This window comes from Leucoraja erinacea, chromosome 1 (assembly GCF_028641065.1).
Source record: "Leucoraja erinacea ecotype New England chromosome 1, Leri_hhj_1, whole genome shotgun sequence".
In the NCBI taxonomy this organism is placed as follows: domain Eukaryota; kingdom Metazoa; phylum Chordata; class Chondrichthyes; order Rajiformes; family Rajidae; genus Leucoraja; species Leucoraja erinaceus.
In genome coordinates, this window is record NC_073377.1 from 94,653,128 (window position 1) to 94,670,032 (window position 16,905).

Below are 16,905 nucleotides of genomic sequence, written 5' to 3' on the forward strand. Positions count from 1 at the left end.
CCTTGCTACTAGTTATAATACATCCCAGCACAGAGGGATACAAAACTGCGGACAGATTTGTAAAGCAGGAGATTGGTTTAATCGTCAATTTACTGTTTGCCTTTAATAGAAGTCTATGCCAACACATTGCATCTTTCCTGGAAAAGGTTACAGCTCAGGCCACAGGATCATTTCACATTTAAAATAAACATTCTTCCTTAGGCTCATCCTGCCACGGAATCAAATTTTCAGCTTGCAAACCTGAAGCTTTCAAATGCTGATTAAACAGCTATGACTTCTAGAAAACACTGATATCAATGCATTTATGCTGCAGGTATTTTTCCACGCATATTTGCAAGAGATTCTTCAATTTGCTTTAATTTTATCAAGGTTGTATGCCAGTCACCCAAATGGTACGCATTCTTTTTAGAAATCCAATAAACTAACCTAATCCAAGCCAAAATGACCTGGTATCAAAAGACACTACAGGAGTAACTCAGCAGAACAGGTAGCATTTCTGGAGAACATGGATAGGCGACATTTCAGCTCAGGACCATTCATCAGACTACATGGCATTGTATCAACTTGGGCTAATTCAATCCATTTCCTAATATATTTTAATGGAAAACCCAATTCATCAGAACAAATTATTCAATAGTTACAATTAAAGCCTGTCCACAGTTTGTTTAACAGAATGCAAAATCCATTCATAAAAATAAGTCAGTAATCATCACAATACCCTCAAGGTTTAAAGTCAACAAATGTAGATCATGGTAGTTTAATGAAATCAAAAGCAAGACCAGTATGTCGGAGGCAAACCCGTCAACACCCCACTCCACATCAAAAAAAGGCTGCAATCATGTAGATAAGATCCTATTCAACAAACTTGACACCAGCCAGGGAATAATAGCAAAGGTTTCAAATCTTTCCAAAATTACTCAGTTTATGGGAGGGGGGGACTAGACCAAATACGCTGGAGGAAAGCAGCTAAACCTAGAGTAACTTTCAGATCTAATGCACAATATTTTTAGATTGTGGAATAATACCAACATAAACAGGATAAATAAAACATTATATACTTTCTCTTTCAGACAAGGCCAAAATACAACTATCTTCAGATAAGGAATCTCCAGTTACTGTATCTATAGCCAAAAGTTACCTCTATACTGTCAAATTATGAAGCAAACCAAAAGCCTTTTTTTTCTCCACCCAATAATCCACTTAACATCTGAGCATTCATACTCATTTATTTCAGCAACAGATGCAATGCAGCACATACAACAGTGTACGCCAACAAACAAGTGTTGCATCACACCAGTTAGTAGCAACTTTATTATATACTATCACAGTACACAGAGGTTAAGGAATGCGTTTCAAGTCGTACAAAGCAAAGTAACTATAACATAAAAATGTTTAGATGCTATATACATTTGGGACACAAAAGATGTCGACTTCAGATTTCATGTGGTACAAAAGTCCCAAAGGAAAACACAGATGCTCTCAGGTTTAACATTTCCTCTTCACATGCTCTTCTGCTATACTGATGTTTATACCTCCGTTTCTCCACCTAGGAGAAAGCACAAATGTTTTAGAACCAGAAAGTAGTTTGCAAAGTTTCACATATTATAACACACACTGGCCAATACTTCAAGGTGCTGCACAGGAAAGAATTTTACTGCAGCAGATCTAGAAACATCAGACCTGACTTTATCAAGTCTGACACATTTAACCCAGGCAAACCAAAATATACTACAGCTTGCTTGATGTTGTTTGGTTATCATTTGTATCAGAGCTATGAAGAAACAAAACAAAAAACAGCATTGTTTAAATTTTTTAATAAAATTACCACACTGAAGATCCATAACTGAAATACAAGATGTTACCAAATAAAGAATACTGAATTAATTATGCAGTAAGACATTATCGATTAAAAAAACAAATGCCTGTAAGAAATGTTTATCCAATGTTATATATTTATATATACACAAAGATGACTGAAGACAAAGTCTGAAGTTTTCCAGTTTATCTTTAACGTTGATACATGATGTTGGAAGAGACCATACCACAGGGCAGCATTTTCACGAGCACACCTCACGTTCTGTCCGCAATGCGCGGCCCCAAGAGAATCGTGTGGTCAGGGTGACACGTGTCCTGCAATGAAGTTCCCGCTGGCGGGTACAAACAAGGTATAATGTCAGAGTTAGAAGGAAACTTTTTCGTTTGTCTTGCTGGGTCCTTTATTTGTACCCATTAGCAGTACTTTACCTGTTAAATTTACAGACTTGTTAAAAAGTGTTAATCCCTCAGACCTTTAACACCTCCTGTTACAAAAAGCTGCAAATCACTTGAAGTGAAAACTAAGGTTACCTGAAGTTCAATGCTCAAAGCAAATTTTAAATAATAAAGCCTGTCATTTTACATTATTAAAAATGTACACTGGCATATTATTTAAGTGTCTTTTTCCTCCATTAGCTGCAATAAGATATTACATACCTGGAGTGAAATAACTATATCAATTTTTCTTTAGTATGGTTGGTAGTTATTCTGGTGACTGCCTGCACCTCTAGATGCCTTTCCATAGCTGCTCTGCTGACCTGTCAAAGCGATTGGATTTCACAAGTTTAACATGCAATTTGCATATCTACATTTACACATTTTTTTAAAACACACCAAAGTGGCCATTAACAAGTTTCCAACAACATCTTTGACCTAACTTAGTAAAACCTGGACAAAAATAAGAATTCCAGCACCAAACTTTGATTCTCTGCTGGTTGCAGAAAATGGGCAAAAGCTCATTGTGATTTACGGCTTATCCTATTCTCTTCTTTCACCCCTATAATTTTACCCACCTGGCCACTTGCCTCTAAACAGCCTCCTTCAGCAGAGAGGGTGAGGCAGTCCAGGCCGCAGACTTCTCCACGACCATCAATGCCGTTCCTTGATTGACCATCAGGAGGCACATTTGCTAAGAGGAGATATGAGCAATGTTAGTTTTTCCTCCTCTCCAAGATGGAACGCTCTGTTACCTGGACAAAAGCTAGCTAAATACTCCCCTTATCATGGGTAATAAAAATCCTCCAAACATAAAACAAGCTGATTCCACTACCTTATTCCTTTATAGAAATTTAGGCACAAAAGTTTACTGGCCAATTGAAAACTATCTACAGATGAAGCACCTTGAAGGACACCAATGTGGTGTCATAAGAAATAACACACACAATTTCACTTGGTTAAATAAACAGTAAAGCTAAAACGGTGTCTAACGGCACCAAAAGAAAACAGACATCAGATGGGCTAAAAAGATTTAATTACCCTTATTTGCTATTTAACATTGTCAATTTCTTTGTCAATACTTCGAGCAAATATATACAAAGAAACCTCTTATTTATTAACATTTCACCAAAAATCTTACCACTTCACAAAAGTGTATTACCAGCCAATTAGCCAAATGCTGTAACTTACTATTGTAGGTATCATATTCTGGAGCATATCCGTAGTTGTTGTAGTTATACCCAGAGTAATCATAACCTCCATATCCATTGTAACCTGGATTGCTATAGCCATTGTTGTAACTACTATAACCTTGATTCCAGTAGCTGTTGTATCCCTGGTTCCAGTTCTGATTTTGTCCTAAGAAAAGATAGCAATACAAACAACTTTGGAGTTTGTTCTGAAGCACATTGTAACCCAAATTGTCTGCGAGAGGAAACCAGAGATCTAAAACTCAGTGGGGAAAAAAGCCAAAATATTCACTGCGTTCTCTGCCATAATCCAGAAACGCAAGAATTTGCCACTAATAAAAGGAAATTGAAAGCCCACACAAGGGAATCCAATCCTACCATGTTGTGTATACAATGCCAGATAACACCATATTGGTCAATATCAGGATGTCCACATATGCAAAATAGGGAAATGCCCTCATGTGTACTGCACAACTGACAAATTTAGGAAAATACAGAGGATCACAAATATCTATGCAATGTGATTTTGATTACAGCAATATTAAATCTGGCAATTTGACAATGGAATTGCTCAAATGAAACATTTCTTGCCAAAAGCAATAATCTTCAAAATGCAAGTATCTAAAAGTTACCTAATGGATGTCATGCAGCATAACAAAAGCCATAATTATATTCTACAGTCCATCCATTTGCCAACAACTAACCCAAACACATTGAAGTGTTAAAAGAGAAAGACCAGACAGTCTTGGGTTACACAAAATGACCATCACTGAGATGAATTGCTGGATGAGACAATTACCATTAGTATCATCCTATAATTGGTGATTCAAATCTTTCCTCCACTATGGTAAAAGGGCAATTCTAATAAGCAAACATAATTTACCCTGCTCCTCAGAAACAATGGAAACAAGATCTGATATATGGACAACATCCTTCAACATGTTCTTCTATTACCAACCATAAATTGCTACCAAGTTGCTAAATACTCCACAAACCACCAGATCATATTGTTAAACGGATATAGATCAAGACATGACAATCATTTACTTAATCTCATCCTATTCTTCCACAAACCGTGTTTTAATCCTTTCCCAACCAATAAACAGAACCAGATAATCTCCCATGGAACAAGTGGGGGTAGGTTAACCAAGTAAACAGATAATTACCTAGCCATGCATTTCTTTACTGCTCCAGTAAAGAGACCATTTCACGGTCTAAGCCCACTCATCAGGAAATTAACTTACCCCCTCTACCGCGACCTCTTCCACCAAACCCACCTCCACCTCTGCCTCCTCGTTGCTGCTGCTGCCTGTAGACTTCCTTGGGCTGTGCCACTTTAATTTCACACTATTAAAAACATTTAAAAATACAGGTTAAAATACAGCCACAAAATTCAGAAACATTACAATTTACTGTGCAAATATTTTGGACGACTCAGAACTGTAAAGAAAGGCTTGATTCATATATTACACAATCCATTTGTCAATTAGAGATTTGTGTGCAATGGTTCTGGATCTCTGCATCGTCCAATCACCCAAACAATTCTCCTCAGTAGATGGCCGAGGCAAATGTCTGTACTGAGAGTAGGAAAGAGCTCCTTACTCCAGGGAGTTACGAGGGCCAAAAGTGGTCATTAAGTGACAATGGCAAGGCATTGTATACATACTGTAAAGAGGGTAACAAACAAGAGGGAGCATCCTAAGGGTAGGGAAGGAAATGTATGCCTGGAGCCAGAGCTGGGCGAGGTACTAAACATGTATATTGCATGAGTATTCACCAAGGAGAAGGATATGGATAATGTTCTGTAAGGGATATGCTAATGTTCTGTGGCATAAGACCAAGAAGATCATGGTGTTAGGTCTATGACAATACATTAAAGTGGTTAAGCCCCCTGAGATCATCCCCAGAATATTGAGACAAGAGGGTACCAAGGTTCTGATAAAGATCCTTCCATTGTCTCTAACCAGACAAGGTCCCAGAGAGTAGCCAATATTTTTCCTTTAATGGCAAGCAAATCATAGGCTAGTGAGCCTTATATCAGTGGTAGGAAAGCTATTGGACCCCTAGGGTTAGGATTTAACTACATTTGGAAAAAGTATGGGCTTTAGGGATAGTCAGCATTACTGTGTGGGACTGGCCATGTTTAAAAATAGTTTTTGTGAGCTGGTGATGAAGATTGATGAGGGCAGGATAGTAGATGCTGTCTACATGGACTTTAGTAAAGCATTTAACAAGGTACCTCAGGGTAGGCCAATGATCCATGGTGACTTAGTAGAGTGGATTCAAAATTGGCTTGGCCATGAAAGACCGAGGGTGGTGGTGGAGGGGCGTTTACCTGACTGGATGTCTCTGATCAGTAATGTTTCACAGAGATGAGATCTCTTGTATGTGATACATATATAAACTTAGGCAAAAATGTAGATGGGACAACAAAAATTGACAGAGTTGTTTATATTAAGGAAAGTTGTTAAAGGATATGATCAAATGCACAGGGAAAGTATCCCTAAATGCCAGTACACTGAATATAAAAATCAGGAATTTATGTTGTAGCCGTGGTCACATTTGGAGTACAGTATGCACTTTTGGTCACCACATTAAAGGAAGACTTTGACGTGAGTGTGAAGAGGTTTATCTGGATCCTGTCTGATTCAGTATTAGCAAAGGGAGAGATTAAACAAACATGGATTATGTTCTCTGAGGGACTGGAGACGAAGGGAAGACCTGATACATGTTTATAAAAGAACAAGAGGTATAGATTGCCAATCTTCCACCTTCCCTCACCAAAGATAGAAATGTCAAATATCAGAGGGCTTTAATGTCGATCCATTGAACAGCAGAGTTGGGGTCAGTCTAGGTGAGCCATAGTTTGATTGATTCAAACATACAGCATGGAAACAGGCAGTTCAGCCCACCGTCCAGCGCGATCACTCTTTCACACTAGTTCTATGTTATTTCACTCTCACATCCACTCCCTCCACACTAGGGGCAAATGACAGGGCTCAATTAATCTAGAAACCCACACATCTATGGGATGTGCAAGGAAACTGGAGCACCCTAAGAAACTCATGATTACAGAGAGAACATGTGAACTCCACGCAGGCCACACACAAAGTCGGGATCAAACCTAGGTCTCTGGCACTAGAAGGCAATGATAGAGGAGTATCATGAAGTAAATGAACTTAAAGCCTGTATAATTGTACGGAACTATGAGATTGTGGTTATTCTGAGACTTGGTTGCAAGAGGGACAGGACTGCAACATGTCTGGCTTTTGGTTTTTCAGTTGTGATAGGTTGATAAAAGAGCTGGAGCTGTTACATTACCAACGAAGGAAAATGTCATAGGAGCACTGAGAAAATAATGGCGGTTTCGTTCACGGAGTCAATAGACAATAGGTGCAGGAGTAAGCCATTCAGTCCTTTGATCCAGCACCACCATTCAATGTGATCATGGCTGATCATCCACAGTCAATATGGGTAGAGATAAAAAAATAAGAAACGTACGATCTCTAATGGGTCCAGATGCAGATAACCATATGGGATCAACCCAAGGTTATAGAGAGAGGGTTGCAGGAACCCCCACAAAGGTCTTTGTATTCTACCGAGCCAATTTTTTTAAAAACGGTGCGGCACGTAACTGGATATGGACCATATACAATGAGATGAAGTTAACTTAATTTGGTATCATGGTCAGCATAGATATTGTGCTCCTTCTAGGCATGTTTCAGCACTATACTGCTTTGTTCTAAGAAATAATTAGTCAACTGATGAAAATAATTTGGGAGCTTCTTAAAGTTTCCACAATTAAGATTCATGATCTAGTTTAGTTAATATAGCTCTTGTGACTAAAAACTTAAAGGCCCATATAAATTGCACCAGGGAACTTTTAGTGTCAAGCTCTAGTTACCCTCAAGTAGGCAGTGGTTCTAAAGCAGTCATGGTGTATATAGTGCTCTCTGGAAACAATTCCAAGATATTGCCCTCAAGGATCAGCATTATGTTTCTAATTGAGGAATTAATTTGAATTGCAACCACTCAAATTAGCCAATTTCTTCAAAAGGTCCCAAACATTGCAAAGAAATAAAGCTGCTTTTGGAACTAGCTGAATAGGTATTTGCACATTTGCATCACTGGGCTTAGATGAGATGCCAAAAAGAGCAAAAGATAACCTCAACTCCTAAATGAAGACTGGTCATTCAAATCAGCCCATGACCAAATGAAAATAAGGGAAGGTCCAGATTTACCTAGAGCCCTTTTTTAATGCAGACACATCTAATCAGCAGATAAGATAAAGAAAAGACCTGCCATAGGATAGATAGCTTTCCAGAGAGACCGTCCAAGTATCTGCCAGTTATTTAGTCAAAGAACTACCAAGATTGATCCTTAAAACATTCCATTATATTAAGCGACATATCTTTAGTGAAACAAGTGAACTGACACACTCAAGGTGTCACCTGGAATTAGAATTGAGACAACTTGTAAACATGCCAGTGTCCTGAAAGTGATGAGTAAGGAAGCCAAAGTTGACACAAAGTCAGATCATACAACATGAAAATGGGTCCATTGGCCTAGCCTTTGCCAATCATCAAGCACCTACACCAATTCATGTTTTTGTTCTTTCTCCACAACTATTAACATTCCTTCTACCAAACAAGCAATTTGCACTGGTTAGATTAGCCGACCAACCCTCATGCCCATGGGATGTAGGAGGAAACTTATAGTCACATGGAGAATACGCACACTTCATGCAGCAGCAATTGGGGTCAAGATTGAACCTGGGCCACTGGATCTGTTAGTCTAGCATATTGTGCCTCTAATCAGGACGGGTCAGATCAAATTTTGGAAGATGCAGCAGGAACATTTAGATTAAAAGGCAGTCAATGGGCACCATCATATATGCCATATTAAAATGAACACCACAGAAGTTAGCTTGAGTGAATCAGTCCATACATTTATAGAAGTTTAAGGCAAGAAAGAAAAAAACACGCAGTATATTAATCAATTGCCACGGTGTTAACAGGCTTTGAGTGATTTACTTGGGTATTTCCAGATATGACAAGTTATTCATTGAACAATTTCAAATATAAATTACAAGCATCCAGGTAGCTTGCAGTTTATCTTAAACGTGAGTGATCTATCAGGGAAGATGCAAAAGGGTTGACTTAATTTATTGGCAAGTATTACTAACATCTAGAAATGGAAAGACACAGGGGCAACAGACACAGAATGTACCGAATCAACCTGCCAGTGGCTTAAGAAACAGCAAAGATCCAGGTACAAAAGCAGTAAGCAATTAACAGGAAACAGGTTCAAGAAATTCTGGAGCTCCAGGGATTCCTATTAAATCTTTCCTTTCTCACCCTAAAAATTGAACTGTGTTTCTTGATTTCCCTACTCTGGGTAAAAGACTGCATCTACTCTATCTACTCCCTCATGATCTTATACACACAAGATCATTTCACATCCTATACGCTCCAAGGAATAGTCCCATCTTCTCTGCACTCTTTCCAGTTTAACATCTTTCTTATAGCAGGGTGACCAAAACTGAACACAATACTCCCAACCTTGGCCTCACCAGCACCTTGTACAGCTGTAACATAACATCCCAACTTCTATACTCAAAACCATGACTGACGAAAGCCTTCGTGACCACCGTATCTGCCTGTGACACCATTTTCAAAGAACTATGTACCCGCACTCCTAGATCTCTCTGCTCTGCAAGACTCCCCAGAGCCCTGCCAATTACTGTGAAGGTCCTGCCTGGGCGGGACTTCCCAAAATGCACCACACTACATTTAACTGAAATATGAACTTTCTCCCACCATTAGATATTTCTGACCTACTGAGCACTACCAATATCTGGGATATTCTGCCTTTGGTTGGTTTAAAAAAAAAATACAAATACTGTTACAGCTGTTGTAAAGGAGCTTTGTTCCCAAAATGATCACCTCTGCATTGTAAAGAATTTTGGCTGGATCTACCTTGCTTGAGCCTATATTGTGATACTTATTCTCCAAAAGCCTTTTCACTGGTTCTTCTTCCTTGAATGTGATAAAGCAGAATCCTCTCCGTTCATTCGTCTTGTTGTCAATGGGAAGTTCAATGCCTTCAATCTAGATGAAAACCAATTTAAGAATAATTTAGGTATTTTTGCATGTTGTTTCAGTCTTAAGGAAGCTGTAGTCTGCTTCCACAAATTGGCAATTGCACTCTTCATAAAATTAGAATTAACTTTTAAATGAAGCATCATTACATCAAAGTAATCACAATGCATACGAAGGATAACATAAATCTTAACCGAGTTCAAAAAGCACTTCCACATTAAACTAATCACAAATCTGAATTCTCATTTCACATGTTAAAATTACAACAAATAAACTTGTATGCTGGCCTAATAGCAAATCCGTAGAAAATAAATTGCTAGGTTTTTGAGAAGGCATAAACAGCGGATAAAGTAGTTGTATATTTGGATATCAGTCAGGTATTTTAAGAATGCACCACAAAGTGTGCAGGATGGCAGGGGGTTGATATACAGGTGCACAACCTTTTATCCGAAGTTCCAAATAACGAAAAGCTCAGAATAGCGGCCGTTTTTTCGGTCCTTGAAGACGTTCACCGAGGGCAGCCCGCAGAGGTGACAGCGGAACTTCCGGTCGGTCCTCGAAGAAAGGGGAACTAAATCCCCATTCATAAAAGAGAAGATGAGGGTATATTGCACGGGAGGGTTAATAATTGACAATCTGCTGCTGCCTGCCCGCTGAGTTAAAAAGTTCCCACGGTAGAATCACGATACACAGTGTATCGTGAGTCTTGCGTGGGAACTTTTTAAAGTCAGCGGGCAGGCAGCAGCAGATTGTCGCTCCCTTCAGTTTCACCCCACCTACACCCGTCTGCTTCCCGGCCATGAGTGCGACCCCTTCCCTCCCCTCTCAAGCTCCCCGCCCATTGCACCGGCGCGGGGGCTTTGCACTGTCTTCACGTCGGCGATGCCAGCAGGTCAGTGCCAGTCACCGGAGACGTCAGGACCAACGGGACTCCGACTGCAAGCACGGAGATCCCAGAGACTCACAGCCAGCAGCAACTCTAGCCCAGCCCTGCTCCAACTCCAGAGGAACCCGGGTTGCGGATGAGGGGGCGCAGCTCGGGCTGTGGGCGAACTGCCACTTGTCGCCGTAGCGGCGCATCGGGGAGCGAGTTCCTGTTGGTCCTGACGTCTCCGGCCACCCCCCTGGACAGGAGCTGAGAAACGTCAGGACCACCAGAAGCTGCTCCCCGATGGGCCGCTACGGCGACATGGCACTTCGCCCACAGCCCGAGCTGCGCCCCCTCATCGGGACACTGACCCCCAGGCCCATTGCAAGCACGGAGATCCCAGATCAGCAACTTCAGCCCAGCCCCGCTCCAACTCCAGAGGAACACGCAGAAGCTGATGGAGTGCAAGGTACGTCTTGTTCTTGGGGTGGCGCAGCTCGGGCTGTGGGCGAACTGGCACTTGTCGCCGTAGCGGCCCATCAGGGAGCGGATTCCTCTGGATTTGGAGGGACAGGGAGACACAGCGGCTTTTGAGAATGGTGGGCAATCACTTCCAAAGTTCTACCCACACAGTCAGTACACCTCTCCTACACTTGTCTCCCGCACCAAGATCATCTCGCAGAGAATGATCCCAGCCTAACCCTCCCTATTCTGCAAGAAACAACTACATTCAAGACTCGCGATCGAATAACTGCCGGGATCTAGGAGCAAACTCGCGATCTTGCGGATACGAGCCGAGCACTCTATCACTGAGCCAGCAGTTAAAATCTACACTAAAAATCTTCCATTCCGAAAGCCGAAAAATTCTGAATTACGAAAAGTGTCTGGTCCCAAGGCTTTCGGATAAAAGGTTGTGCACCTGTAATGGCATGAACAAGGTTAATTTTCAGATTGGCGATCACTAACCAGTGGGGTGCCACAAGAAGCAAACCGCTAATGATTTGAATGAAGAGTGTATAGGAGCTGAATTTGACATGATTAAAGTAAGATGGGGAGGGCTGAGCTTTGCGAGAGTTACGTCTTGCATTAATTTGGAATGCAAGACAAGCAAGTTGTGAATACACGTCTACAAATGGATGCAATGGTTAAATTTTGGATACGTTACAAGATGGAGTTTAAAGTACGAAAATTAGGTTATCTGCTTTGAAGACAAATATTTGAAGACAAAAACAAATATTTAAAGTGTAAAATGACTAAATGTTCTGGAACAGAGGGATCTTAGGGGCCTGGTGCCTGAAACAATGTAACCACTCTAGCACAGCAAGTAATTAGAAAGGCTGATTGAGGTTGCCTTTATTGTAAAGGATAGAATATAAAAATAATGGTTTGATGCAACTCAAGCTTTATTGGAGCACTGCATACAGTTTTGATCTTCACATTTAAGTTATCTGGAGATTATGCAGAAAAAGTAAATTTGCTTAACTTCTGGGAAGAAGTTACTGACATAAGAGCAGTTGGACCTATACCTAGAACTTAGAAGACAATGCAGCTCCTATTGAAACATTGATACAGAGGGGGAGTGACAGATGCTAACAAGCTGATTTCCCCTGGTGATGGTATCTAGAGCTAGGGGCAGTCTCAGAACAAAGGGTCACAGTAATGAGATAACTTTCGAGTTACAACCACAAAGGAGTTGATAGAAATGGAAGAGCAAGGAAGCAGAGTTGAAATCAAGATTCAATCAGATTGAATGGTGGAACCGGCTCAAGTGTTCCACCCCCCAGGCTCTTCCATTAATTTGGAATGCACAATAATGTCATAGTCCCAAGTAGAATATACTTATTACATTTGTCTTCTGTACTGTATGCAATGCCTTACAATTGGTGTTTACAGGACTGAAACAAGGTAAATGTTCCCCATGTACACTTTAATATACTAGATATAACACAGCCAAACCGTTATGTACAGAAAGATCAGATAAACAATATTCCCATTAATCTCAAAAGCAGCACCTCTCAAAATTAAAACTTACCTCTCCATATGCTCCAAAATAGTCTTTAACCATTTCTTCGGGCACATCAGGACTTAGGCCACCAACAAAAACTTTCTTAGCTGGCTCCTTGCCTTTTATTGCCTTTGCTCTTTTGGGGTCAATAAGCCTCCCATCAAGCTTGTGTTCCTTCAGTTCCAACACCTAGAAGAGATGAAGGACAGTTTCTGTACAAAAGATTTTCAGCAGCAACCTAAACTTATTCAGTATTGAAACAAAAACTGTCTAAACATAATTTAAATACTTGGGCTAACATTGTGATTACAAAAGTGTGACTAGGCAGAGGAAAATGAACTCTTATCTTCTGAAGTTTTTTTCATTCTACTCAAATCTCAGCTTTTGAATACAATGCTATCAGTCAATCGCAACACACACAGAAACATTAGCTGTGTTACTTATCTGGCTCTACAATAAAAAAGGCCAATGAAATTTGGTATTATTGTGACCAAATTATATCTTTAGATAAATTCACGAATTAAAATTTTACCCCAATTATTTTAAATGGGAACAGAACAGTTTCCAAAATTTAAATACATTTCTGGTATAAAAAGCCAAGAAGATATTTAAACTTCTGCAGCAGAGGTCAAATTCAGGTGCATGGAAACTCTTACCTCAATCCAATATATTTTTCCCAGCGGGGATCAATAACAAAAAGCACATTTTGTGTACTTAAAATGATCACATCCGCTCTTTACTCACCTAGCTTCCTGCCAATTAGATTCATGACCTGGGGTGAAAAGCAGAGGTCAGTGCCACAAGAACACAAACTGCACGCTTCTTGGTATCATTCCCTGCTGACAACAAATATCTTCAAAAATGGATTGAGTTTTGAACAAAATTTTCACAACTATAGATCATTTACATAACATGGATTTACTGCAGTCTAACACTTCAGTCAGCTATCTGTAAGCCAACATGTATATACAAACCACAGATTTGATTTAATTTGTTCAAAGTTGCTTTTGGAACATTCATTCCATGGAGTCCTTTCCTTAAAAATTATGCAGTAGCATCCAAGAAATGGAATTGATACAAATGACTAAATGGAGGGATACGGATCTTGTGCAGGCAAGGAAAGTATTTTAACTTGGCATCATACTCGACAGACACTGGTGGCCAAAGGGCCTGTTCCTGTGCTGTACTGTTTTGTGTGACATTTACCCAATTCCCCTCTAACCCACTACTAAATAGGTCAATACAACTGTTACTTACAGAATAGCACGAATGAAGTTACATACCAGAAATGTGTCCCAATTAGACATTCTAAATATTTATGAAAAGAAACGTAACAATTTCACTAAACATTGTACCCAAAAGGAGGAAAAATAAAATTCTCTTGTTTTGTGTCACAACAGGATATTCAAATTTTCTAAGACTTGATATCCATTTATAACACAATTCTAAATATTTCCTTTTTTAAAATCTGTGGGCGCACAAACACATCTGTTTCAATATGATCGGTATCAGTATTAGAAGTTTGGATATGATTTACCCTGTCCACACTTGCAGGTTCTCTGAATAGTACAAAACCAAATCCTCTTGACCGTCCCGTCACCGCGTCCATTTTTATGGTACAGTCCACTACTTCACCGAACCTGGACAAGTAATCTGTCAAATCCTTCTTGCTTGTATCCCAGCTAAGGCCCCCAATGAACATTTTTCTGTGAACATAAAATGTATATCATGATCTTGACCTCCTACTGTAAATTTTGAGCTGTGCAAAACTAAACAATGCACAGGGCAAATTAAACATTGTTTTTCCATGTTATCTAAACAGGTCATCATGCTTGTGAATTTCTTACTTGGATTTCATGCTTGGGAGTAGGGGGACGGGGACGGGGAGAAAACATTGCTTTTTTTTCATCTCAAGTGCTCATTACGGTGTATTTATAAGTTAACGAAAGCCAGGTAGATCTTCCCACCAAATTGTTTCCTAAAATTTCAATTTTAAGTGACATTTTTTTATTTATAACCAACCAACAGCAGCTTCAGTGCCAGTGTAATAATCTACACGATGTTATTTTGAGGGCGGTGCGAAAAAAGAGAGAATGCCAATAAAAAATCCCAACACGCCAAGAAAAGAGAAAAATGCAGCAAGAAGAACAATTTCGTTCAGCAATTATTTGATTTCACCGGGCCACGGGTGGAAAACAAAAGGCCAAACTAAAAACAGACAGAAGAAAGAGAGGAGGTATCAAAACTAGGTCACACACCACAAGGCGCCAAGGCACGTAGGGATACAAAATCAAGCAGAAGGGAAGAAGCCTGCACTCCCTTCCCCCAGAGCCCCGCCCGGCCGACACCCACCCCGCCAACTAAAGAGACTGGACAACATGAACACGGACTGAGCCAAGAGACCAGACTTGGCCGCAAAGTTAAACACAACCGGGGACGATCACCACAGTCAGAGGAGCCCCAGGCTGCCCCCCCCCAGGTTTTGTTCCAGTGTCGCCCCTGCACCTCCTCCCCGACCCCGGTCCCACTGCAGCCACCACCGCCCCTCCCCGGGCCAGGCCGGGCCACGCCGACCCCCACCCGGTTCCTCCCCTCCGCACAGGCGTGGGAGCCGAGCCGAGCCCAGGCCGCACTCACCCTTCGTCCTCCTGGTTTTTGCTGGCGTTGATCTTGGCTCCCTCGGGAAACTCCTCGGAGCCCGCGGCCACCATGGGCTGCTCCATGAGACTGACGGGCGGCGGGTTGTAGGCGTACGGCGGCTCCACGGTGGCGGGCAGCGAGCGGCAGGTGTGACGGGCTCCGTCCCTGCTAGAGGCGCGATAGCGGGCTGGTGTCGATGCCACCGACTGACCTACAGCTGCGGCTGCGGCTGGGAGTGAGGAAGGGAAGGTTGCAAGGTGACAGTGGACCGGCGCCGCCACCGCCGCCGCTAATGCTCGTCTCACAGCAACAAAATGGCGGCGCGGGGCAGGGAGAAGCCCGGGAGCCGCTCGCACGCCTTATATAGGCGTCACGTGACCCGCCGCCGCCCAATCCCCGCGCGGCTCTTTGTGTCGCGGCTCCCGCCGGCAGCACGCGCGCATGCGCCAAACGCGGGGACACCGTGCACAATGGAAGCGCCCGCCGTGGAACGTTGATGCTGTGTGGCGGCGGGAAATGCTGTGTGGCAGCACGAGAGGAAATGACAGGGGGAGGGAGGGAGGGAGGAGAAGTAGGGTGGATGGGGAACATGGAACATGAGTACATATGGGTGGGGGAAGGATGAGAAGGAGAAGCCGAGGAAGGGGAAGGAGGGATGTGGAAAGGGGTTGGGTAAAGTGAGGGGAGGGGGAGAGAGGAAGACATCGCGTTGGCATATGTGTTTCATCTTTCTTGGGTGGCAAAAGCAAAGATCATAGAGTGGAGCTCGATGATCTTTGGGCATAAGTAATTAATTGCCTGCCCTGAACGTCAGCCTCCAGTTTAAATTCCATTTGGAATAATTTTGGTGGAACAAGGAACAAGCTGTCCCCAGTCAGGGACAGGTCCAGAGGTGTTTTTGCACGTCCATTTGCTCTTAACCTGCTAACTAAGGTCAACGAGAGACTTTCAGGTTGTTCAGAGGAATTGGAAGTGGACCAGAGGGAGAGGATGTGTACGGGCAGAGTTACCACTAAAGAGTATAAGGCAGAAGGGGATACATGGAACTGCTGGTGCTCATTTATTGATGCAGTAATTCAGCAGGTCAAGCTGCATCTCTGGAGAGCACGGATAGGGGACGTTTTGGGTTGGAGAGAAAGTGGTTTGGGTGGGAAGGGATGAGTGAACCAAGGAGTTGCGGAGGGAAAGGTCATTGCGTAAAGTGGAAAGGGGTGGAGAAGGAAAGATGTGACTGGTGGTGGGATCACGTTGGGGGTGATGGAAATGTCGGAAGATGGTGTTGATTGCGGAGGCTGGTGTTGTAATTCACCTGAACTATTTGACACCTCTCTCCCCTTTCTTGACATGGTCTCCATTGTTCTGTAGTTCTGCTCTCGTTTGCCCCACCAGGAGAACTCTATCCTTGTTCTGTCTGGGGGCGGGGAGGAAGCTAGAGCTGAACTACAGAAAACAGGAGACGTGCATGAGGGAGTCATCTATGATAGCAGGGGGAAATCCAGGTTTACTAAAGAACAAGGACATCTTGGGTGTCCTAGAATGGACATGTCAGATCGAGAACCTTCTTCGGACTAGTCGGCGAGACCAAATGTAGACTGGCCGATCGTTTTGCTGAACACCTTTGCTCAGTCCGCTTGGACCTACCTGATCTCCAGGTTGCCAAACACTTTAATTCCCATTCTCACACTGACCTTTCTGTCCTCAGCCTCCTCCATTGTTAGTTAAGTTCATCACAAATTGGAGGAACAGCATCTCATATTTTGCTTTGGCAACTGACTAGTGGTATTAATATTAATATCTCTAACTTAAAGTAACCCTTGCACACCCTCTCTCTCCCTCTCTTCCCACCTGTCA

The 16,905-nt window shown here is 42.0% G+C and overlaps 1 protein-coding gene across 3 annotated transcripts; it reads right to left on the reverse strand.

The window, feature by feature from the left end:
- Positions 1–1,208: 1,208 nt before the first annotated feature.
- On the reverse strand, positions 1,209–15,400 carry LOC129699435 (heterogeneous nuclear ribonucleoprotein D-like). Of its 3 annotated transcripts, none has more exons than XM_055639212.1 (9): positions 15,052–15,400; positions 13,952–14,120; positions 12,442–12,603; positions 9,419–9,550; positions 4,685–4,787; positions 3,442–3,609; positions 2,829–2,944; positions 2,473–2,573; positions 1,209–1,546 (listed from the first exon to the last, which is right to left on the reverse strand). In XM_055639212.1, the coding sequence occupies exons 1-8, from the start codon at positions 15,135–15,137 to the stop codon at positions 2,487–2,489; spliced, it is 1,023 nt and encodes a 340-aa protein (XP_055495187.1). In that variant the 5' UTR covers positions 15,138–15,400; the 3' UTR covers positions 1,209–1,546; positions 2,473–2,486. The 3 variants fall into 3 exon arrangements, with proteins under 3 accessions (XP_055495187.1, XP_055495198.1, XP_055495207.1); XM_055639223.1 differs by having other exon boundaries at positions 4,718–4,787; positions 15,052–15,398; XM_055639232.1 differs by lacking the exon at positions 2,829–2,944.
- Between the last annotated feature and the right edge of the window lie 1,505 nt (positions 15,401–16,905).